At 44.4% G+C, this 25,284-nt stretch overlaps 1 protein-coding gene across 1 annotated transcript in view; it reads left to right on the plus strand.

Annotated features, from left to right (window-relative positions):
• Positions 1-14,967: 14,967 nt before the first annotated feature.
• The window catches only part of LOC138658041 (BPTI/Kunitz domain-containing protein-like), a 39,541-nt gene continuing 29,224 nt past the window's right edge, over positions 14,968-25,284 (plus strand). Inside the window, exon 1 of the mRNA XM_069745617.1 lies at positions 14,968-15,201. Within this exon, the coding sequence (XP_069601718.1) occupies positions 15,141-15,201 (61 nt within the window). The 5' untranslated portion in view covers positions 14,968-15,140. The remainder of the gene's footprint in view (positions 15,202-25,284) is intronic.

Raw genomic sequence — 25,284 nt, forward strand, 5'->3', positions numbered from 1 at the left:
TCTGGTTTCAACTGTGTATCACTCATAAAGTTCTGGAATCCCGCTGGAGCATCGGATAACTGAAAGTCATAACAAGATTCCCAAATAAACCCTTGGACATTGAAGACGCCATTTTCCGCTCATCACCCTCCTGGATATCAAATTATAAGCCCTTCTAAGGTCAAGATCAAAAAACCATTTCGCCCCAGTGAGCTGATTATCTAAGTCAGGGATGAGTGGAAATGAATAATTATTCTTAACCTCTTCACCACCTTGGGATTTTCCGGTTTTTGCGTTTCCGTTTTTTGCTCCCCTTCCTCCCAGAGCCATAACTTTTTTATTTTTCTGTGAATATGGTATTGTCAGAGCTTGATTTTTGTGGGACAAGTCGTTCTTGTGAATGACAGCGTTGGTTTTACCATATAGTGTGGTGAAATTGCAAAAACGTGCAATTACACAATTGTTTTTGTTTTTTTTAGCATGTTCAATAAATGCTACGAGTGACCTGCCATTATGATTCCCCAGGTCAGTACGAGTTTGTAAATGCCAAACATTTGTAGGTTATTTTTTATTTTATGTGGTGAAAAAATAAACCCAAAGTTGAAGACAGCTTTGTTCATTGTCGCTTGGTCTCCCTGACACTAGCGCAGTCAGGTGACAATGATGGGAGTTGTCTTCAGTACCTGCTGTGACCCCCTTCTGTACAATTAAGAATTAAATAAAAAATGGCCTGGGCTCCCACGTAATTTTCATAACCAGCAGTGGGAAACCCATAGCTGGGGGCTGATGTTAATCATTTGGAGAGGGGGCCAATATCCCAAAAGGCTTCCAAGCTTTTAGTAACAGCTCACAGCTGCTTGACTAGCCTTTACTAATTAGTTTATGTGGGACCCCCCAAAAAAAATGATTTAAAGTCTAACCAGAAAAGAGAAAGTTCAGCAAGTAGTGGAATCCAAACTGCTAGCAAATCGTATATCGTTCTGGATAAAAAATCAATCTTTATTTCAACTACTAGTAAAAACGGTAAATACGACAACACACAAATACAAAAAGTGCATAAGACAGACGACACTAAAGGTTTATGTGGGGTACACACTATAACAATGGGGTAAGTCCCCAAAAAAACTTTCCTGAGGTCTAAAGCCCCAATTGGCTCAATCATTCACTGGTATGGGGTATAGAAAATTACTTCATGGAACAGAATAATAAGGGAATGTCAATCCAGGATCGTGCCACTTATTAGAGTAATCAAACTCCTGTACTTAATGCATCAATACTCAATGAGACCTGAGTCTGCAGTATACTAGTACCCTAATAGGAGTGACCCCCATAGATATAAGGGCCCTATAACCACATTAGGGTCCAAATATCATCCACCAACAAGACCTTCATCAATAGACCCAAATATTGTCCCTTGGGGTCAGAACAGATGATAAGGTCAATATCAGATGTGTCAACAAGTGTGGTGTCACCAAATAATGCCACTTACTAACAAAATGGGTACATGCTACAAGGTTAATCATCAACACTTACTCCTTAAACCTATTAGGAGATTGACACTGTTGAGACAGTAGACATATAGCAAAAAACTGGAAGGATCTCACCGGCCTTCATGTCACTCGGGACACAACATTCATCTGAGAACACGTGGTGGATCCTATCAAACTCCTTCCTGACGCGTTTCGCTCTGCTGATCAGGGGATTTACATGGGGCCAGCATGGGGATTGGTAGGATCCACCACGTGTTCTCAGATGAATGTTGCGTCCCGAGTGACATGAAGGCCGGTGAGATCCTTCCAGTTTTTTGCTATATGTCTACTGTCTCAACAGTGTCAATCTCCTAATAGGTTTAAGGAGTAAGTGTTGATGATTAACCTTGTAGCATGTACCCATTTTGTTAGTAAGGGGCATTATTTGGTGACACCACACTTGTTGACACATCTGATATTGACCTTATCATCTGTTCTGACCCCAAGGGACAATACTTGGGTCTATTGATGAAGGTCTTGTTGGTGGACGATATTTGGACCCAAATGTGGTTATAGGGCCCTTATACCTATGGAGGTCACTCCTATTAGGGTACTAATATACTGCAGACTCAGGTCTCATTGAGTATTGATGTATTAAGTACAGGAGTTTGACTACTCTAATTTCCTGGATTGACATTCCCTTATTATTCTGTTCCATGAAGTAATTTTCTATACCCCATATCAATGAATGACTGAGCCAATTGGCACGAAGGGGCTTTAGACCTCAGGAACAGTTTTTTTGGGGACTTACCTACCCCATTGTTCTAGTGCGTAATTCACATAAACCTTTAGTGTCGTCTGTCTTATGCACTTTGCACTTTTTGTATTTGTGTGTTGTCGTATTTAGCATTTTTACTAGTAGTTGAAATAAAGATTGATTTTTTATCCAGAACGATATACGACCTCTAACCAGAAAAGGCTAAACAACAGTGGTGGGTTGATATTAATAGCCTGGGAAGGGGCCATGGATATTACACCCCCCCCTCACCAATTACCAACATCAGCCCTCAGCTGCCCCAGAAATGGCATCTCCATAAGATGTGCTAAATCTAATGCATAGCCTTGCTCCTCTCACTTGCCCTGTAGAGATGGCACGTGGGGTAATAGGTTGGGGTTGATGTCATCTTTGTATTATCAGCAGACATCAAGCACACAGGTTAGTAATGGAGGGATGACTAAGTTTTGAAATATACACAGCCAGAATAAAATCCATTATTTGATATACAGTCATGGCCAAAAGTATTGGCACCCCTGCAATTCTGTCAGATAATACTCAGTTTCTTCCTGAAAATGATTGCAATCACAAATTCTTTGGTATTATTATCTTCATCTAATTTGTCTTAAATGAAAAAACACAAAAGAGAATGAAGCAAAAAGCAAAACATTGATCATTTCGCACAAAACTCCAAAAATGGGCCAGACAAAAGTATTGGCACCCTCAGCCTAATACTTGGTTGCACAACCTTTAGCCAAAATAACTGCGACCAACCGCTTCCGGTAACCATCAATGAGTTTCTTACAATGCTCTGCTGGAATTTTAGACCATTCTTCTTTGGCAAACTGCTCCAGGTCCCTGATATTTGAAGGGTGCCTTCTCCAAACTGCCATTTTTAGATCTCTCCACAGGTGATCTATGGGATTCAGGTCTGGACTCATTGCTGGCCACCTTAGAAGTCTCCAGTGCTTTCTCTCAAACCATTTTCTAGTGCTTTTTGAAGTGTGTTTTGGGTCATTGCCCTGCTGGAAGACCCATGACCTCTGAGGGAGACCCAGCTTTCTCACACTGGGCCCTACACTATGCTGCAAAATTTGTTGGTAGTCTTCAGACTTCATAATGCCATGCACACGGTCAAGGAGTCCAGTGCCAGAGGCAGCAAAGCAACACCAAAACATCAGGGAACCTCCGCCATGTTTGACTGTAGGGACCGTGTTCTTTTCTTTGAATGCCTCTTTTTTCTCTTGTAAACTCTATGTTGATGCCTTTGCCCAAAAAGCTCTACTTTTGTCTCATCTGACCAGAGAACATTCTTTCAAAACATTTTAGGCTTTTTCAGGTAAGTTTTGGCAAACTCCAGCCTGGCTTTTTTATGTCTCGGGGTAAGAAGTGGGGTCTTCCTGGGTCTCCTACCATACAGTCCCTTTTCATTCAGACGCCGACGGATAGTACGGGCTGACACTGTTGTACCCTCGGACTGCAGGGCAGCTTGAACTTGTTTGGATGTTAGTCGAGGTTCTTTATCCAACATCCGCAAAATCTTGCGTTGAAATCTCTTGTCAATTTTTCTTTTCCGTCCACATCTAGGGAGGTTAGCCACAGTGCCATGGGCTTTACACTTCTTGATGACACTGCGCACGGTAGACACAGGAACATTCAGGTCTTTGGAGATGGACTTGTAGCCTTGAGATTGCTCATGCTTCCTCACAATTTGGTTTCTCCAGTCCTCAGACAGTTCTTTGGTCTTCTTTCTTTTCTCCATGCTCAATGTGGTGCACACAAGGACACAGGACAGCGGTTGAGTCAACTTTAATCCATGTCAACTGGCTGCAAGTGTGATTTAGTTATTGCCAACACCTGTTAGGTGCCACAGGTAAGTTACAGGTGCTGTTAATTACACTAATTAGAGCAGCATCACATGATTTTTCGAAGGGTGCCAATACTTTTGTCCACCCCCTATTTAATGTTTGGTGTGGAATTATATCCAATTTGGCTTTAGGACAATTCTTTTTGTGTTTTTTTCATTTAAGACAAATTAAATGAAGATATTAATACCAAAGAATTTGTGTTTGCAATCATTTTCAGGAAGAAACTGAGTATTATCTGACAGAATTGCAGGGGTGTCAATATTATTGGCCATGACTGTAAATACTCCTTGACCCCCTATTTCCCATTGCTGAAAAAATGAAAATAAAAAACTATATTCCATCCACCATATGGATGATGGTGGTGATGGTAATGAATCATGGCGCTGTCTCTCACTTAGAATCTCAAGGAATCGTGAACTGATGGACGACAACAGCTTTCTCTAAGCCTTCAGATATTTCCTTTCAGGTTTTCAACTTTAATTTAAACCTTCAGTTACATCTACGTTTGTTAATTACACCATTTTGCTCTGCTAATAGAGCAGGACAAGTAAATGTGAGGGCCACATTTACTGGACCAGGACATTTCAGATACCAGCAGCACCTGATGGTTATAATGGGATGGGTCCGGTTTCCATTTTGGGTGCAGCATTTTACAGTCTTAAACCTTGTGACTTCTCCATATTTTACTTCCCCAGATGTGACTTCTCCAGAACAAACAACCAGATAAACAACCTGGACCGTCCAAACATCCAGCGGCCAAATGTGGAAAGTTAGCGACCAAATATTTATGTCATCAGATGGTGAGGTCCTGAAGGGGGCCGGACCCCGCTTATCGCTTCATCCATTGCAGCCCCCTCCTCATCTGTTTGTATTTTTACTGTTCTCCATGGGTCGGAATAATCCCTAATATCAACATGTTCTTTCTGACTAAGTCCGACCACAGCTGGAGGACGTCCCGGCTGACCACACGGAGGCGCAGGATTATCACTGTTATACTCAGAGATCGTCTCCATGATTCGTCAGATTCAGGTCCGTCCAGGAGACCTGAGGTTCAGCTCAAACAATGTGACATCACTGGAAAAGACAGAATGAGTAGAAACGAGCAAAAGTCAAAGAAAAGCAGAGCAAGATTGCCAAAAGGATCATCAAAACATCATGGACAGACAATATTTGTTAGAGACACATTGGAAAACCGTAATAAATCCTTATGATATCGGTGATCAGTGTCCGCATCCCAGAACTCTGATCTTAGACATCAGCTGCAGCCACTGGAAACTGTAAAAGGATGAAAATTGCAATAAAAATTATCTGTACAAGTTTCTTCAGCTTCAAAAAAATGCTGGACACTTTACATTTATTGCACGGACCGTCCTGGAGTCTCTCTCCCCAGAGGTGACAGCTGACCTCACACTCTAATAATAATAAAATGACTGCTGACCCCGCCCTCTAATGATAAAGAGATGACTCTGCTGACCCTGCCCTCTAATGATAATGAGATGACTCTGCTGACCCTGCCCTCTAATGATAATGAAATGACTCTGCTGACCCCGCCCTCTAATGATAATGAGATGACTCTGTTCACCCCACCCTCTTCTGATAAAGAGATGACTGCTGACCCTGCCCTCTTATGATAAAGAGATGACCGCTAAACCCGCCTGTGAGATATGGGAAATTGATATCTAATTGATATAATTTTGATATCTGATGGAATTCCCTAGCAGACACAGTTTGGCCCAAAATACTTGCTCTAAACTCAATCCCCCACCGTTGGCATTCTCCCAGATGAATTTTTTTTAATTAGCTCAAGCAGCTAGGCCTTTTAAACTCTCCCTGGGGGGGCAAAAGGCATAGACCCTGTGTCCCCAAAAATTACACAGGTCTTAAAAAAAAAATTTTCAAGAGCTGTTTTGGTTATTCCACGTAATCTTTATGTTTTTAAGTGTGCTGAATCCGAAAATGACCTCCGTTTTCTCATAGGACATCACGTTTTCTGACAATTTAAGTAACTATGTTAAATAAGACAATACCTCAAAATAAATGAAAATAGACTCATGAAATTAATTTTTTATTACAAATGTTTCATGAAAATCATTTTTTAACTGCAATGAGCTCACTAACACACTAAAATCGATTCTTCTTCCCTGTGAGGCTTCTCTTGGTACATTTCCGCTTGTGAGTAGCATCTGGAATGTCTCTCTGAAGCGTCCAACAGTAGTCTGCCATCATTGTAATGCTCCATCTTCCCTGGTATCTTCTTTCCATCTCTTTACTGTCCTGGTGGAATCGTTCACCTTGCTCTTCACTCACAGCTCCCAAATTTTCAGGAAAGTTGTCAAGGTGGGAATGGAGGAAATACACTTTCAAACTCATCAGGCAACCTAAAGCTTGAAATGCTTTCAGCATTCATCCAACGATTTTTTTGTAGTCAGGATCTTTGTTATTGCCTAAAAATTTCTCTATGACCTCTTTAAATGCAAACCACCCTTCTTTTTGAGGATGTGTCATGGTATTGATAAACTCTTGATCAGCTATAAGCCTTCTAATGTCTGGTCCGACGAACACATCTTCCTTCAATTTTGCCTCCGAGAGGCCTGGAAACTTGGTGACCAAGTATTTGAAGCATTCTCCATCTTTTGGAAGTGATTTTACGAATTGCTTTCTCAATCCCAATTTTATGTGGAGAGGTGGTAGAAAAACTTTATGGGGAGGAACCAAAATTTCTTGGAGGACATTTTTTTCACAAACTGTGAGCACCCTCGGCTGCAATATTCTTCTTGGTCCAGTGATTTTGTTGGTCTCGACTGTCCCATAGACACAGAAAACAAGGGAATTTGGTATACCCAGCTTGTTGCTTGTTATCTCTGAACCTAGCCGAGCACATAATCGGAATCTGCATTCCTTTCCCCACAAGTCAATACCATGCAGCCACCTCTGGAACTCTGTGTTATTGAGTTATAAAGCATAGCTATCAGGAATTAAATACGGTAGCTGTATTTGGTCTCCCTGCACAGATAAAATCCAGCAGAACCCAGTGGTGCCGCTGCCATCCCATTTAGAGCTTTGGGTGGAAAGTTATGGACATCCATGGTTTTGGCTAGAAAACTATGCAGTCAGATATGGGAGAAGAGAGACTGAAAGGCCAGGGGTTGGCAGAGCGTGTGGGAGGGAGCAGCCTAGGGGATAAGAGGCAGCTCCTCATTTTGGACTTTTTCTAATGGCAGGAGACCCATTATCTGACGTGGCCAGAGAATCATGTAACAAAGATTTGGACCTGTGATCCATCAGTGCCTCCCTGTGGTCACATGCTACTTAACACAGCAATTGTAATCTATCTGTACCATACCCTTGAACTACACTCCTGACTGTATACTTGCTCTTGTGTGTGTATATATATATATATATATATATATACAGTGGGGCAAAAAAGTATTTAGTCAGTCAGCAATAGCGCAAGTTCCACCACTTAAAAAGATGAGAGGCGTCTGTAATTTACATCATAGGTAGACCTCAACTATGGGAGACAAACTGAGAAAAAAAAATCCAGAAAATCACATTGTCTGTTTTTTTATCATTTTATTTGCATATTATGGTGGAAAATAAGTATTTGGTCAGAAACAAAATTTCATCTCAATACTTTGTAATATATCCTTTGTTGGCAATTACCGAGGTCAAACGTTTTCTGTAAGTCTTCACAAGGTTGCCACACACTGTTGTTGGTATGTTGGCCCATTCCTCCATGCAGATCTCCTCTAGAGCAGTGATGTTTTTGGCTTTTCGCTTGGCAACACGGACTTTCAACTCCCTCCAAAGGTTTTCTATAGGGTTGAGATCTGGAGACTGACTAGGCCACTCCAGGACTTTGAAATGCTTCTTACGAAGCCACTCCTTCGTTGCCCTGGCGGTGTGCTTTGGATCATTGTCATGTTGAAAGACCCAGCCACGTTTCATCTTCAATGCCCTTGCTGATGGAAGGAGGTTTGCACTCAAAATCTCATGATACATGGCCCCATTCATTCTTTCATGTACCCGGATCAGTCGTCCTGGCCCCTTTGCAGAGAAACAGCCCCAAAGCATGATTTTTCCACCACCTTTCTTTACAGTAGGTATGGTGTTTGATGGATGCAACTCAGTATTCTTTTTCCTCCAAACACGACAAGTTGTGTTTCTACCAAACAGTTCCAGTTTGGTTTCATCAGACCATAGGACATTCTCCCAAAACTCCTCTGGATCATCCAAATGCTCTCTAGCAAACTTCAGACGGGCCCGGACATGTACTGGCTTAAGCAGTGGGGCACGTCTGGCCCTGCAGGATCTGAGTCCATGGTGGCGTAGTGTGTTACTTATGGTAGGCCTTGTTACATTGGTCCCAGCTCTCTGCAGTTCATTCACTAGGTCCCCCCGCGTGGTTCTGGGATTTTTGCTCACCGTTCTTGTGATCATTCTGACCCCACGGGGTGGGATTTTGCGTGGAGCCCCAGATCGAGGGAGATTATCAGTGGTCTTGTATGTCTTCCATTTTCTAGTTATTGCTCCCACTGTTGATTTCTTCACTCCAAGCTGGTTGGCTATTGCAGATTCAGTCTTCCCAGCCTGGTGCAGGGCTACAATTTTGTTTCTGGTGTCCTTTGACAGCTCTTTGGTCTTCACCATAGTGGAGTTTGGAGTCAGACTGTTTGAGGGTGTGCACAGGTGTCTTTTTATACTGATAACAAGTTTAAACAGGTGCCATTACTACAGGTAATGAGTGGAGGAAAGAGGAGACTCTTAAAGAAGAAGTTACAGGTCTGTGAGAGCCAGAAATCTTGATTGTTTGTTTCTGACCAAATACTTATTTTCCACCATAATATGCAAATAAATTGTTAAAAAAACAGACAATGTGATTTTCTGGATTTTTTTTTCTCAGTTTGTCTCCCATAGTTGAGGTCTACCTATGATGTAAATTACAGACGCCTCTCATCTTTTTAAGTGGTGGAACTTGCACTATTGCTGACTGACTAAATACTTTTTTGCCCCACTGTATATATATACATATACCCACACACCTGTATCTTCTAGTGTGCCTTTTGGTTATTAAATATAAAACTAATCTTGGGCTGCTCTTTTATCTTGATTCACGAATCCCCACATCCGCACGTTCGGTTGGTCATATTGTATGCTACCCGGGGTTGGTTTCTGACCTGATATAAGCCAGTTGTCGGACAGAGCTTGTATCTAACGAGCAACTGGTGGCAGCATACCGTACTGGGTTAGTGAGGAACTCTGACAGTGATGGACGGGAGGTTTACATATGTATCCCCAGCCTGGACTGGTGATACATATCACCCTCACTGGGGCTCCTCAATAACTCTGACTGACCTGGGGTAGGTGGTGGTGCCAGAGAGCTGATCCCTGCTGGGTCATTCTCTTCCCTCCCCAGAGGTGAGTGAAGTTGTCTCACCCCTTCCCCTGACCGATCTGTTACACAACTCTCTAATGATAATTAGATGACTCATCCTCTAATGATAATGATATGACGCTGCTGACCCCACCCTCTTATGATAAAGATATGACTGCTGACCCTGCCCTTTAATGATAATTAGATGACTTTGCTGACCCCACCCACTAATAATGAGATGACTGCTGACCCCACCCTCTAATGATAATGAGATGACTCTGCTGACCCTGCCCTCTAATGATAATGAGATGACTCTGTTGACCCCACCCTCTAATGATAATGAGATGACTGCTGACCCCACCCTCTAATGATAATGAGATGACTCTGATAACCATCCACTAATGATAATAAGATGACTCTGCTGATAACGCCCTCTATAATGAAATGACTCTGCTGACCATGCTTTCTAATGATGATATGACTGCTGCTGACCCTGCCCTTTAATGATAATGAAATGACTCTGCTGATGACACCCTCTAATGATAATGAAATGACTCTGCTGTCCCCACTCCCTCTAATGATAAGATGACTCTTCTGACCCCGCCCTCTAGTAATAATGAGATGAGTCTGTTGACCCCACCCTCTAGTGATAATGAGATGACACGCCCTCTAATGATAATGGGATGACTCTGCTGACCTTGTCCTCTAATGACAATGAGATAACTCTGCTGACCTCGCTGTCAAGGTTTTCCTGGGATGCTTAGGTCTGGAGCTGCTGGGGTTATTCTTGGGAGCCTCCCATTGGTTTCAGCGAGGCTTTTTAAAGCTTCTTTGTGGATATAGGCATTGTCGGTTACACTTTTGCCTTCAGATGAGTACATCGACCCCATGTGCTTGTGCCTGAGTCCTCTTCTGTATGTTTGGTTTTGACCTGGTTTGTTCCCCGTGGTGATTTTGCTTACTGATTCTGTACCTCATCTGCTTCTCTGTTTTCTGACTTCAGCTGTGTCCTGTGGCTTTTCTACTTGTCTTCTGATTCGGTACTTCCTCGTCTGACCCGGCTTTCCTGACCCCTGCTTCCTATGGCTATTCTTCTCTTGTGCCCTTCCCTCTCTATTTTCCCGTGGTTACCATTCTCTTCCAAATGTCAGGTATTTGCTGTGCGCTCCACTGTCTCCTCCGGCAGCTTTGTGCTAGGCCCGCCGCCTTCCCTCATGACCTGCGGTCACGTGATCGCAGGTCCTGTTCCTGCATTTTATTCACTCTCCTGGTTGCTCTGCCTGCACCGCGGTCACTGCCCTCAGTTCCTGGACAGTGTAGGAGCCGTCGTCCATCCTGGGGCATCTGTGACTCTGACCTCCCGCAGCTCGGACCGCTTAGGCTCCTGGTGAGTGTTCACCTGTCAGGTCCTGATATTACAACCACCCAATTTATCTACTGTTTTGCCCACTTTTTTTTCCTCCTGTGGAGGGTGGGGGGAATATCGATCCCCTTCAGGCTCTGTCTGAGAAGGTTAAACACCTGACTCAAATGTTTCAAAAGCTTAACTTGGAGCAACGGGCCATGGCACAGTCTCAGCAGCATTTAGCTGTTACTGTGCAAGGGGCCTTTTCTGCAGGGGCCCTGAGGTTGGGATGTTGCCCCCTGAACCCCCCGTTAAGTAATTTATTTGGATGATATTTTGATTTATTCTGCTGACAGTCATGTTCATTTGCATCACTTAAAAACAGTACTCCAGAGACTCAGAGAACCGGTTGTTTGCTAAACTTAAAAAATATTTGTTTTTCGTGCAAGAGTTGTCTTTTCTTGGTCTTATCATATCTTGTGAGGGGTTTCATATGGATCCCAAGAAGGTGCAAGCTATTGCAGATTGGGTGCAACCCCGGTATCTCAGGGATCTCCAGCGCTTCTTGTGATTCGCTAATTATTACTGTAAATTCATCAAGGGGTTTTCACAGGCAGTTAAGCCCCTCACAGATCTCACAAGTAAAGGGGCGGAGGTCAAAAATTGGTCTCTGTTGGCTAAAGAGTCCTTTTTGATCTTAAAGAAGTGTTTCATGTCTGCCCCAATTTTGCTGAAACCCAACCTGTCTAAGCCATTTGTTGTTGAGGTAGACGCCTCGGAGGTGGGTTGGGAGCAGTGTTGTCTCAGGGTCCTGCCACGTTAACCAATCTTAAGCCATGTGCCTTCTTTTCCAGGAAGTTCTCTTTGGCTGAATAGGGAACTTCTTGCGGTTAAGTTGGCATTTGAAGAATGTCGGCATTTTTTTGGAGGGGGCGGCTCATCCCATCACTGTGATCACTGATCATAAGAATTTAGTGTATATCGAATCCGCTAAAAGGCTAACTCCCAGGCAAGCCCGTTGGTCCCTTTTTTCACAATTCCAATTCTCTATCACGTTTCATCCAGGGTCCAAAAATGTTAAATCGGATGGCTTGTCACATAGTTATAAGCCGGTGTCCACCCCCGAACCGCTGTCCTCCATTCTTCATCCTGGTGTAGTAGTGGAAGGTTTCTCATCTGAGCTGGAGCAGGAGATTGTGGAAGCCCAGTCCTTTGCTTCAACATACAAACCGGAAGATAAATTATTTGTTCCTGAGCAGTTTCGGTCTAGGCTCCTGCGGAAATTTCATGAGTCTAAGCTGAGTGCTCATCCGGGTATTTTGGCCACCCGTGAAACAGTGGCACAGGTTTTATGGTGGCCGTCTATGTGTTCTGATACAAGGAAAAATGTTTCTGCCTGTGGGGTCTGTGCCTGTTTCAAGAGCTATCATAGCCGACCAGCTGGGCGATTGGTGAGTTTGCCAGTCCCAGAGAGGCCATGGACTCATTTATCCATCTCCCTCCTTCCCGGGGTAATAATGTCGAGTGGGTTGTGGTGGACAGGTTTTCCAAACAGGCTCATTTTATACCTTTGACAGCCTTACCCTCGGCGGAAACCTTGCCAAATGTTTTATTCAACATGTCGTACGATTGCATGGTGTGCCGTTGAATGTGGTGTCTGACGGGGGTGCAATTTGTGGCTAAATTCTGGGGGGGCACTTTGTAAGAAGTTGGGTATCTCCCTGTCTTTCTCTTCCGCATATCATCCTGAAAGTAAAGGCCAAACTGAGCGTACCAATCAATCCCTTGAACAGATCCTTTGGTGTTTAACTTCTGTTTTGCAGGACGACTGGTGTGATGCTTTGCCCTTAGCGGAATTTGCATTTAACAATGGAATTAATCAATCCACGTGGACATTTCCATTTCTGATCAATTATGGGTTTAACCCTCATTTCGGAGTGTCCTGGGGCAAAGGGGTTCCTCAGTAGGCTCAGTAATATGTGGTCGGAGGTCCGGCGTAATATCTCCAGGGCTCAGGAGAAGTATACATTTTTTGCAGATAGGAAAAGAATCACTGGTCAGGTGTTACAGCTCGGTGACAAGGTGTGGCTATCCACTTGGAACATCAGCCTCAGGGTACCATCGTCCAAGTTGGCTCCAAAGTTTATCGGTCCTTATAAGGTTATTGAAGTGATTAATCCTGTGGCCTATTGTTTGCGACTCTTGGCCTCGTTGAAGCTTCATGATGTGTTCCATAGGTCTCTGTTGAAACCCTTAGGTTTTCTGGTGGAAGAGCTGGGATCCGTTCCTTCCCCGAAGCTGGTGGATGGACACAGAGTATGAGGTGGGACACATTGTGGAGTCCTGCATGGTCCGCAGATCATTGCAGTTCTTAGTGCATTGGAAGAGTTACGGGCCGGAGGATTGGTGTTGGGTGCCTTTTCATTTGGTGCACGGAAACCGACTGGTTCGAGCCTTTCATGCTAGGCATCCTGAGAAGACTGGGGGTCCGGTGGCCCCCCATTGAGAGGGGGGTACTGTCATGGTTTGCCTGGGATGCTTAGGTCTGGAGCTGCTGGGGTTAATCTTGGGAGCCTCCCTTTGGTTTCAGTGAGGCTTTTTATAGCCTCTTTGTGGATCTAGGCGTTGTCGGTTGACTTTTGCCCTCGGCGGAGGACGTCGATCCCCGTGTACCTGTGCCATTGAGCCTGAGTCCTCTTCTGTATGTTTGGTTTTGACCTGGTTTGTTCCCCATTGTGATTTTGCCTACTGATTCTGTACCTCATCTGCTTCTCTGGTTTCTGACTTCGGCTGTGTCCTAGGGCTTTTCTACTTGTCTTCAGATTCAGTACTTCCTTGTATGACCCGGCTTCCCTGACCCTGGCATGCTTTGGCTATTCTTCCCTTGTGCCCTTCCCTGTTTTCTCATGGTTACCGTTCCCCTCCAACCTCTGGTATTTGCTGTATGGTCCACTGTCTCCTCCGGCAGCTTTGCGCTAGGCCCTGCCCCTTCCCTTGTGACCTGCGGTCACATGATCGCAGGTCCTGTTCCTGCATTCTACTCACTCTCCTGGCTGCTCTGCCTGCACCGCGGTCGCTGCCCTCAGTTCTTGGACAGTGTGGGAGCCGCCATCCGTCCTGGGGCATCTGTGACTCTGACCTCCCGCAGTTGGGACCGCTCAGGCTCCTGGTGAGTGTTCGCCTGATAGGTCCTGATACTCACGTTCTAATGATAAAGAGATGACTCTGCTGACCTCGCTTTCTAATGATAATGATTTGATTCTTCTGACTACACCCTCTCATGATAATGAGATGACTCTGTTGACCCCACCCCTTAATGATGAGAAGATAGCTGACCCCGCCCTCTATTATAATACAATAACTCTTCTGACTCCACCCCCTAATGATAATGAGCTGACTCTACTAGCCCAACCTTTTAATGAAAATGGGTTTATATAATCATCTCTGGTCTAGGGAAATGAAGGGGTTAATGTCACCATTACTGGTGATCCATGTAGTGAAGGGGTTAATATTATCCTCAGCACCACATAATGTGATCACAATGGCTGCAGAGATGGAAGATCAAAAGTGTCACTGGCAGGAAAACCACATGGAGCAACAAAAATGTGGCCAAAATGGATGGTTAATGGTCACATGGTTTACCTAAAAATCACTCCATGTCCTGTACATGGTATTCTTAGCTGCTTTACACTCAGTGATAGAGCGTAGACTCAGGTGCCTGACCCCACTCCAGGTTCCAGACCCCGAACCATGACTTTTATAATGAAAAAGCCATTTCCACACCACACATGCTGGATGCCGTAGACGAGCACCACATCTTCTCCTCATTACAGCGATGCCAAAGTCACACATAATACAATACAGAACATCACAACACAATGCAATATGCAGGATGGATGCAACTTAATATAATGATGTGACAAAATCTATAATAAACAAAACACTATAATGTATCATAATATCATAATATGGTGGTGCGCCCAGAGATAATGGCGTCTCGGCATTTCCAGTTCTACAGATCCCTCCTTTGTGCTGACGTTGGGGATCACTTCTCCTCAGTGTTCTCTTTGGAATTGGCCTCATAAATCTTCAGCTATTGGCTAGTGCTGTTATCAGGAAGAACACATTATCTGCTACACACACAAGATCCAAAGATCATTCAGCTCTCAGAGACGCATGAGACGGAGTCTTCTTCTCCGGATATAGAATTTGTTAACTGCGGTTAGGTGGCTGTCGACCCCATTGCCATCCTTGATATAGACTTTGTTAGCTTTGGTTGGGTGGTTGTATACCCCATTACCATCCCTGGTGAAGGACCTCTACTTCGAAGATGATGGGATCCATGTGGATATTCCTGGGACTTCTCCTGACTGGAGTCACGAGAGCAGAAGGTAAGAGGCCTCTGACATTATCCAACTCATCCTCTTTGCTTCTTATTGGCCCCTTATGTGAGGACCACTTCTAAGCTCTGATCCCTTGATTACCTGATTCCCTCTATAATCTGTGTCCTAAGTTTTTCAGTTTATGTAACTAGTGCCACCCATGTCTGGAGGCTGTTGGCCATGGAGGGAGATGTCAGTTATACTTGCAGAATATTCACAGCAGTCATGTACTTAGGTCGTAGCTAATAATCAGAAGGTTTCGGGCCCATTTTACACAGGAGCTTCTTCCTGTCTCTTGTTTGGGAAGTTCTGCATCTTATCTGAGTGTTATCATCTATGAGTCACCTGGTATCTATGACTCCGCCAGTATCTATGACTCACCTGGTATCTAGGACTTGGCCGGAAGGAGACGCATTATTACCGTGGACTTGGGACTTGTCAACAAATTCCAATCATTAAAGAAAACTTCCGTTATATCTTAACGTTTACCCAAATGAGTCCTACCACCAAGAGATCAATGGCAACTGGGCCTGAAAACTACTGTCTAATGTAAACATGATTGCCTGAGAAAACAGCTTCAGAACATTATTTCCCTGCCAAATTTACATCAAGCTCTGTGCACTCGAGCCACTTGCCAAACCCAGATTTATCCATCATCACAGCACCAGATTTGGAGAGGTTCCCTGAATGTTTCTACCCTAGAGTGCACCCTGACTTGCTTTACACCACTCCAGCTGACACCTGGCATTGTGCAGGCTGATGTTAGTCTTGTGACATTGCTAATATCTTGTGCTGATGTCACATCCTGGCACATTTTGGAACACTAAGCAAGTGATGTAGAAGATTATGTGATTTTTACACACTACATACCTCAGAATTTGACATCAAAGTTCTAAGAACACATTTGTGACTGTGGATGAAACACCTGAACTGAAGAAATAGGAGGTGGACCCCCATGCTATTCAACATTTTACTTGGGTTCATATGGTACAATGCAGCAGCGTCACGGTGCATTTTATTTTTTTTTATTCACAACACAACTGCACCAATAAAACTGGAACTTTGGAAAATTGATGTAAAAATGTTATAATTTTGCTGCACTTTATGTAAAGTTATTGCAAAAAATGCACTTCAGCTGAAACGTAAAATCATGGTGTATCTGAGACACCTCTAGACAGTAACGTTGTGAACTTCAAGCAGAAAAGCTTTCTACTGAACAGAGGAGAGCATACAGTAGATACATGTCAGAGGAGTTTTCCATAACATGATCATGAGGCATTCCAGATTTGTCTATATACACATTTCCAGTCCACTAACTGGTCATTTTGGCCAAATGCTGGACATACAAAGAAACCATGTGCCACCATGAGCTCCACTTCATCATTTGTTGCGGTCCATAGCAGTTCACTATACTGGCTCATGCCATCCATCATATGAGGATGATCAGTGGGGCCTGTTCTGCTCCTTCCATTTAGCATTTAGTTTAAATGAAGTCCTGTGTTCATCAAGCTCAACAAGCACTAATAAGAAAAAGCAGAACAACTGATGGCGATGACCTCAAGAAGGTAAAATCAGCCTCAATAATGCCACAGACAGCTGGGAATATCTCCATCGTATTAACCATCCATCTCATTAGATCGAGTTCTCAGCCATAACCTAGATGCCTCCATCATGTGATTCAATATGTACAATTGTGCTGCACTAACTGTACAGAGGATATTGGTATCTGCAGGTGGACATCTCTTACTGTACAGAGGATATTGGTATCTGCAGGTGGAAATCTCTTACCGTACAGAGGATATTGGTATCTGCAGGTGGACATCTCTTACTGTACAGAGGATATTGGTATCCGCAGGTGGACATCTCTTACTGTACAGAGGATATTGGTATCCGCAGGTGGACATTTCTTACTGTACAGAGGATATTGGTATCTGCAGGTGGACATCTCTTACCGTACAGAGGATATTGGTATCCGCGGGTGAACATCTCTTACTGTACAGAGGATATTGGTATCTGCAGGTGGAAATCTCTTACCGTACAGAGGAAATTGGTATCTGCAGGTGGACATCTCTTACTGTACAGAGGATATTGATATCCGCAGGTGGACATCTCTTACTGTACAGAGGATATTGGTATCCGCAGGTGGACATCTCTTACTGTACAGAGGATATTGGTATCCGCAGGTGGACATCTCTTACTGTACAGATGATATTGGTATCTGCAGGTGGAAATCTCTTACCGTACAGAGGATATTGGTATCTGCAGGTGGACATCTCTTACCATACAGAGGATATTGGTATCTGCAGGTGGACATCTCTTACCGTACAGAGGATATTGGTATCTGCAGGTGGACATCTCTTACCGTACAGAGGATATTGGTATCTGCAGGTGAACATCTCTTACTGTACAGAGGATATCGGTATCTGCGGGTGGACATCTCTTACTGTAAAGAGGATATTGGTATCTGCAGGTGGACATCTCTTACCGTACAGAGGATATCGGTATCTGCAGGTGGACATCTCTTACCGTACAGAGGATATTGGTATCTGCAGGTGGACATCTCTTACCGTACAGAGGATATTGGTATCTGCGGGTGAACATCTCTTACCGTACAGAGGATATTGGTATCTGCAGGTGGACATCTCTTACCGTACAGAGGATATTGATATCCGCAGGTGGACATCTCTTACTGTACAGAGGATATTGGTATCCGCAGGTGGACATCTCTTACTGTACAGATGATATTTGTATCTGCAGGTGGAAATCTCTTACTGTACAGAGGATATTGGTATCTGCAGGTGGACATCTCTTACCGTACAGAGGATATTGGTATCTGCAGGTGGACATCTCTTACCGTACAGAGGATATTGGTATCTGCGGGTGGACATCTCTTACCGTAAAGAGGATATTGGTATCTGCAGGTGGACATCTCTTACTGTACAGAGGATATTGGTATCTGCAGGTGGACATCTCTTACTGTACAGAGGATATTGGTATCCGCAGGTGAACATCTCTTACTGTAAAGAGGATATCGGTATCTGCAGGTGGACATCTCTTACTGTACAGAGGATATTGGTATCTGCAGGTGGACATCTCTTACTGTAAAGAGGATATTGGTATCTGCGGGTGGACATCTCTTACTGTAAAGAGGATATCGGTATCTGCAGGTGGACATCTCTTACTGTACAGAGGATATTGGTATCTGCAGGTGGACATCTCTTACTGTAAAGAGGATATCGGTATCTGCAGGTGGACATCTCTTACTGTACAGAGGATATTGGTATCTGCAGGTGGACATCTCTTACTGTACAGAGGATATTGATATCTGCAGGTGGACACCTCTTACTGTACAGAGGATATTGGTATCTGCAGGTGGACATCTCTTACTGTACAGAGGATATTGGTATCTGCAGGTGGACATCTCTTACTGTACAGAGGATATTGGTATCCGCAGGTGGACATCTCTTACTGTACAGATGATATTGGTATCCGCAGGTGGACATCTCTTACTGTACAGATGATATTGGTATCCGCAGGTGGACATCTCTTACTGTACAGATGATATTGGTATCCGCAGGTGGACATCTCTTACCGTACAGAGGATATTGGTATCCGCAGGTGGACATCTCTTACTGTACAGATGATATTGGTATCCGCAGGTGGACATCTCTTACTGTACAGATGATATTGGTATCCGCAGGTGGACATCTCTTACCGTACAGAGGATATTGGTATCCGCAGGTGGACATCTCTTACTGTACAGATGATATTGGTATCTGCAGGTGAACATCTCTTACTGTACAGAGGATATTGGTATCTGCAGGTGGACATCTCTTACTGTAAAGAGGATATTGGTATCTGCAGGTGGACATCTCTTACCGTACAGAGGATATTGGTATCTGCAGGTGGACATCTCTTACTGTACAGAGGATATTGGTATCTGCAGGTGGACATCTCTTACCGTACAGAGGATATTGGTATCCGCAGGTGGACATCTCTTACCGTACAGAGGATATTGGTATCCGCAGGTGGACATCTCTTACTGTACAGATGATATTGGTATCCGCAGGTGGACATCTCTTACTGTACAGATGATATTGGTATCCGCAGGTGGACATCTCTTACTGTACAGATGATATTGGTATCTGCAGGTGGACATCTCTTACTGTAAAGAGGATATTGGTATCTGCAGGTGAACATCTCTTACTGTACAGAGGATATTGGTATCTGCAGGTGGACATCTCTTACCGTACAGAGGATATTGGTATCTGCAGGTGGACATCTCTTACTGTACAGAGGATATTGGTATCTGCAGGTGGACATCTCTTACTGTACAGAGGATATTGGTATCTGCAGGTGGACATCTCTTACTGTACAGAGGATATTGGTATCCGCAGGTGGACATCTCTTACTGTACAGAGGATATTGATATCTGCAGGTGGACATCTCTTACCGTACAGAGGATATCGGTATCTGCAGGTGGACATCTCTTACTGTACAGATGATATTGGTATCTGCGGGTGGACATCTCTTACTGTACAGAGGATATTGGTATCTGCGGGTGGACATCTCTTACCGTACAGAGGATATTGGTATCTGCAGGTGGACATCTCTTACTGTACAGATGATATTGGTATCTGCAGGTGGACATCTCTTACTGTACAGAGGATATTGGTATCTGCAGGTGGACATCTCTTACCGTACAGAGGATATTGGTATCTGCAGGTGGACATCTCTTACTGTACAGAGGATATTGGTATCTGCAGGTGAACATCTCTTACCGTACAGAGGATATTGGTATCTGCAGGTGGAGATCTCTTACCGTACAGAGGATATTGATATCTGCAGGTGGACATCTCTTACTGTACAGAGGATATTGGTATCTGCAGGTGGACATCTCTTACCGTACAGAGGATATTGGTATCTGCAGGTGGACATCTCTTACTGTACAGAGGATATTGGTATCTGCAGGTGGACTGTTATGCTGTGCTATCAGGCAACACAGTGTGCAGTAATCAGCGCACATACAGTGATATGGCAATAACCCAAAAACAATAGAACAAGCTCTGAGACGTGGAATCTCTGTAGACTGCAGTACCTGAACCTATCCTCACACAACTAAAAGCAGCAGTGGATTGCGCCTAACACTACCTATGCAACTCGGCACTGCCTGAGGAGCTGACTAGCCTGAAGATAGAAATACAAGCCTGACTTGCCTCAGAGAAATACCCCAAAGGAATAGGCAGCCCCCCACATATAATGACTGTTAGCAAGATGAAAAGACAAAACGTAGTAATGAAATAGATTCAGCAAAGTGAGGCCCGATATTCTAGACAGAGCGAGGATAGCAAAGAGAACTATGCAGTCTACAAAAAACCCTTAAGCAAAACCACGCAAAGGGGGGCAAAAAGACCCACCGTGCCGAACTAACGGCACGGCGGTGCACCCTTTGCGTCTCAGAGCTTCCAGCAAAAGAGAATAGCACAGCTAGACAGAAAAAACGGAAACAAAAACAAAGTAGCACTTATCTAGCAGAGCAGCAGGCCACAGGAAAGATGCAGTAGCTCAGATCCAACACTGGAACATTGACAAAGAGCAAGGAAGACAGACTCAGGTGGAGTTAAATAGCAAGGCAGCCAACGAGCTCACCAAAACACCTGAGGGAGGAAGCCCAGGGGCTGCAATACCACTTGTGACCACAGGAGTGAATTCAGCCACAGAATTCACAACAGTACCCCCCCCTTGAGGAGGGGTCACTGAACCCTCACCAGAACCCCCAGGCCGACCAGGATGAGCCACATGAAAGGCACGAACAAGATCTGGGGCATGGACATCAGAGGCAAAAACCCAGGAATTATCCTCCTGAGCATAACCCTTCCATTTGACCAGATACTGGAGTTTCCGTCTAGAGACACGAGAATCCAAAATTTTCTCCACAATATACTCCAATTCCCCCTCCACCAAAACAGGGGCAGGAGGCTCCACAGATGGAACCATAGGTGCCACGTATCTTCTCAACAACGACCTATGGAATACATTATGTATGGAAAAGGAGTCTGGGAGGGTCAGACGAAAAGACACCGGATTGAGAATCTCAGAAATCCTATACGGACCAATAAAACGAGGTTTAAATTTAGGAGAGGAAACCTTCATAGGAATATGACGAGAAGATAACCAAACCAGATCCCCAACACGAAGTCGGGGACCCACACGGCGTCTACGATTAGCGAAAAGCTGAGCCTTCTCCTGGGACAAGGTCAAATTGTCCACTACCTGAGTCCAGATCTGCTGCAACCTGTCCACCACAGAATTCACACCAGGACAGTCCGAAGACTCAAGCTGTCCTGAAGAGAAACGAGGATGGAACCCAGAATTGCAGAAAAATGGAGAGACCAAGGTAGCCGAGCTGGCCCGATTATTTAGGGCGAACTCAGCCAACGGCAAAAATGACACCCAATCATCCTGGTCAGCAGAAACAAAACATCTCAGATATGTTTCCAAGGTCTGATTGGTTCGTTCGGTCTGGCCATTAGTCTGAGGATGGAAGGCCGAGGAGAAAGATAGGTCAATGCCCATCCTACCACAAAAGGCTCGCCAGAACCTCGAGACAAACTGGGAACCTCTGTCAGAAACAATATTCTCAGGAATGCCATGCAAACGAACCACATGCTGGAAGAACAAAGGCACCAAATCAGAGGAGGAAGGCAATTTAACCAAGGGCACCAGATGGACCATTTTAGAAAAGCGATCACAGACCACCCAAATGACTGACATCTTTTGAGAAACGGGAAGGTCAGAAATGAAATCCATCGAAATATGTGTCCAAGGCCTCTTCGGGACTGGCAAGGGCAAAAGCAACCCACTGGCACGTGAACAGCAGGGCTTAGCCCTAGCACAAATCTCACAGGACTGCACAAAAGCACGCACATCCCGTGACAGAGATGGCCACCAGAAGGATCTAGCCACTAACTCTCTGGTACCAAAGATTCCTGGATGACCAGCCAGCACCGAACAATGAAGTTCAGAGATAACTTTACTAGTCCACCTATCAGGGACGAACAGTTTCTCGGCCGGACAACGATCAGGTTTATTAGCCTGAAATTTCTGCAACACTCTCCGCAAATCAGGAGAGATGGCAGACACAATGACTCCTTCCTTGAGGATACTCGCCGGCTCAGATAACCCCGGAGAGTCGGGCACAAAACTCCTAGACAGAGCATCCGCCTTCACATTTTTAGAGCCCGGAAGGTACGAAATCACAAAATCAAAACGAGCAAAAAATAACGACCAACGGGCCTGTCTAGGATTCAAGCGCTTGGCAGACTCGAGATAAGTAAGATTCTTATGATCAGTCAATACCACCACGCGATGCTTAGCTCCCTCAAGCCAATGACGCCACTCCTCGAATGCCCACTTCATGGCCAGCAACTCTCGGTTGCCCACATCATAATTACGCTCAGCAGCAGAAAATTTCCTGGAAAAGAAAGCACATGGTTTCAACACTGAGCAACCAGAACCTCTCTGCGACAAAACCACCCCTGATCCAATCTCAGAAGCATCAACCTCGACCTGGAACGGAAGAGAAACATCTGGTTGACACAACACAGGGGCACAGCAAAAACGACGCTTCAACTCCTGAAAAGCTTCCACGGCAGCAGAAGACCAATTAACCAAATCAGCACCCTTCTTGGTCAAATCGGTCAATGGTCTGGCAATGCTAGAAAAATTACAGATGAAGCGACGATAAAAATTAGCAAAGCCCAGGAATTTCTGCAGACTTTTCAGAGATGTCGGCTGAGTCCAATCCTGGATGGCCTGGACCTTAACCGGATCCATCTCGATAGTAGAAGGGGAAAAGATGAACCCCAAAAATGAAACTTTCTGCACACCGAAGAGACACTTTGATCCCTTCACGAACAAGGAATTAGCACGCAGTACCTGGAAAACCATTCTGACTTGCTTCACATGAGACTCCCAATCATCAGAGAAGATCAAAATGTCATCCAAGTAAACAATCAGGAATTTATCCAGATACTCACGGAAAATGTCATGCATAAAAGACTGAAAAACAGATGGAGCATTGGCAAGTCCGAACGGCATCACCAGATACTCAAAATGACCCTCGGGCGTATTAAATGCCGTTTTCCATTCATCTCCCTGCCTGATTCTCACCAGATTATACGCACCACGAAGATCAATCTTAGTAAACCAACTAGCCCCCTTAATCCGAGCAAACAAGTCAGATATCAATGGCAAGGGATACTGAAACTTAACAGTGATCTTATTAAGAAGGCGGTAATCAATACACGGTCTTAGCGAACCATCCTTCTTGGCTACAAAAAAGAACCCTGCTCCCAATGGAGACGACGATGGGCGAATATGTCCCTTCTCCAGGGACTCCTTCACATAACTGCGCATAGCGGTGTGTTCAGGTACGGACAAATTAAATAAACGACCCTTAGGGAATTTACTACCAGGAATCAAATCGATAGCACAATCACAATTCCTATGCGGAGGTAGGGCATCAGACTTGGACTCTTCAAATACATCCTGAAAGTCCGACAAGAACTCTGGGATGTCAGAAGGAATGGATGACGAAATAGACAAAAATGGAACATCACCATGTACTCCCTGACAACCCCAGCTGGTTACCGACATAGAGTTCCAATCCAATACTGGATTATGGGTTTGTAGCCATGGCAACCCCAACACGACCACATCATGCAGATTATGCAGTACCAGAAAGCGAATAACTTCCTGATGTGCAGGAGCCATGCACATGGTCAGCTGGGCCCAGTACTGAGGCTTATTCTTGGCCAAAGGTGTAGCATCAATTCCTCTCAACGGAATAGGACACCGCAAAGGCTCCAAGAAAAATCCACAACGTTTAGCATAATCCAAATCCATCAGATTCAGGGCAGCGCCTGAATCCACAAACGCCATGACAGAATACGATGACAAAGAGCACATTAAGGTAATGGACAAAAGGAATTTGGACTGTACAGTACCAATAACGGCAGAGCTATCGAACCGCCTAGTGTGTTTAGGACAATTAGAAATAGCATGAGTAGAATCACCACAATAGAAACACAGCCTGTTCAGACGTCTGTGTTCTTGCCGTTCAACTTTAGTCATAGTCCTGTCGCACTGCATAGGCTCAGGTTTACTCTCAGACAATACCGCCAGATGGTGCACAGATTTACGCTCGCGCAAGCGACGACCGATCTGAATGGCCAAGGACATAGACTCATTCAAACCAGCAGGCATAGGAAATCCCACCATTACATCCTTAAGAGCTTCAGAGAGACCCTTTCTGAACCAAGCCGCCAGTGCAGATTCATTCCACAGAGTGAGTACTGACCACTTCCTAAATTTCTGACAATATACTTCTACATCATCCTGACCCTGGCATAAAGCCAGCAAATTTTTCTCAGCCTGATCCACTGAATTAGGCTCATCGTAAAGCAATCCAAGCGCCTGGAAAAACGCATCAACATTACTCAATGCAGGGTCTCCTGGCGCAAGAGAAAACGCCCAGTCCTGTGGGTCGCCGCGCAAAAAAGAAATAATAATCAAAACCTGTTGAATAGGATTACCAGAAGAATGAGGTTTCAAGGCCAGAAATAGCTTACAATTATTTTTGAAATTAAGAAACTTAGTTCTATCACCAAAAAACAAATCAGGAATAGGAATTCTTGGTTCTACCATAGATTTCTGATCAATTGTATCTTGAATCTTTTGTACATTTATAACGAGATTATCCATTGAGGAGCACAGAGCCTGAATATCCATGTCCACAGCTGTGTCCTGAAGCACTCTAATGTCTAGGGGAAAAAAAAGACTGAAGACAGAGCTGAGGAAAAAAAAAAAAAATGATGTCAGGACTTCTTTTTTCCCTCTATTGAGAATCATTGGTGCGGCTCCTTGTACTGTTATGCTGTGCTATCAGGCAACACAGTGTGCAGTAATCAGCGCACATACAGTGATATGGCAATAACCCAAAAACAATAGAACAAGCTCTGAGACGTGGAAACTCTGCAGACTGCAATACCTGAACCTATCCTCACACAACTAAAAGCAGCAGTGGATTGC

Source organism: Ranitomeya imitator, chromosome 1 (assembly GCF_032444005.1).
Source record: "Ranitomeya imitator isolate aRanImi1 chromosome 1, aRanImi1.pri, whole genome shotgun sequence".
Taxonomy (NCBI): Eukaryota; Metazoa; Chordata; class Amphibia; order Anura; family Dendrobatidae; genus Ranitomeya; species Ranitomeya imitator.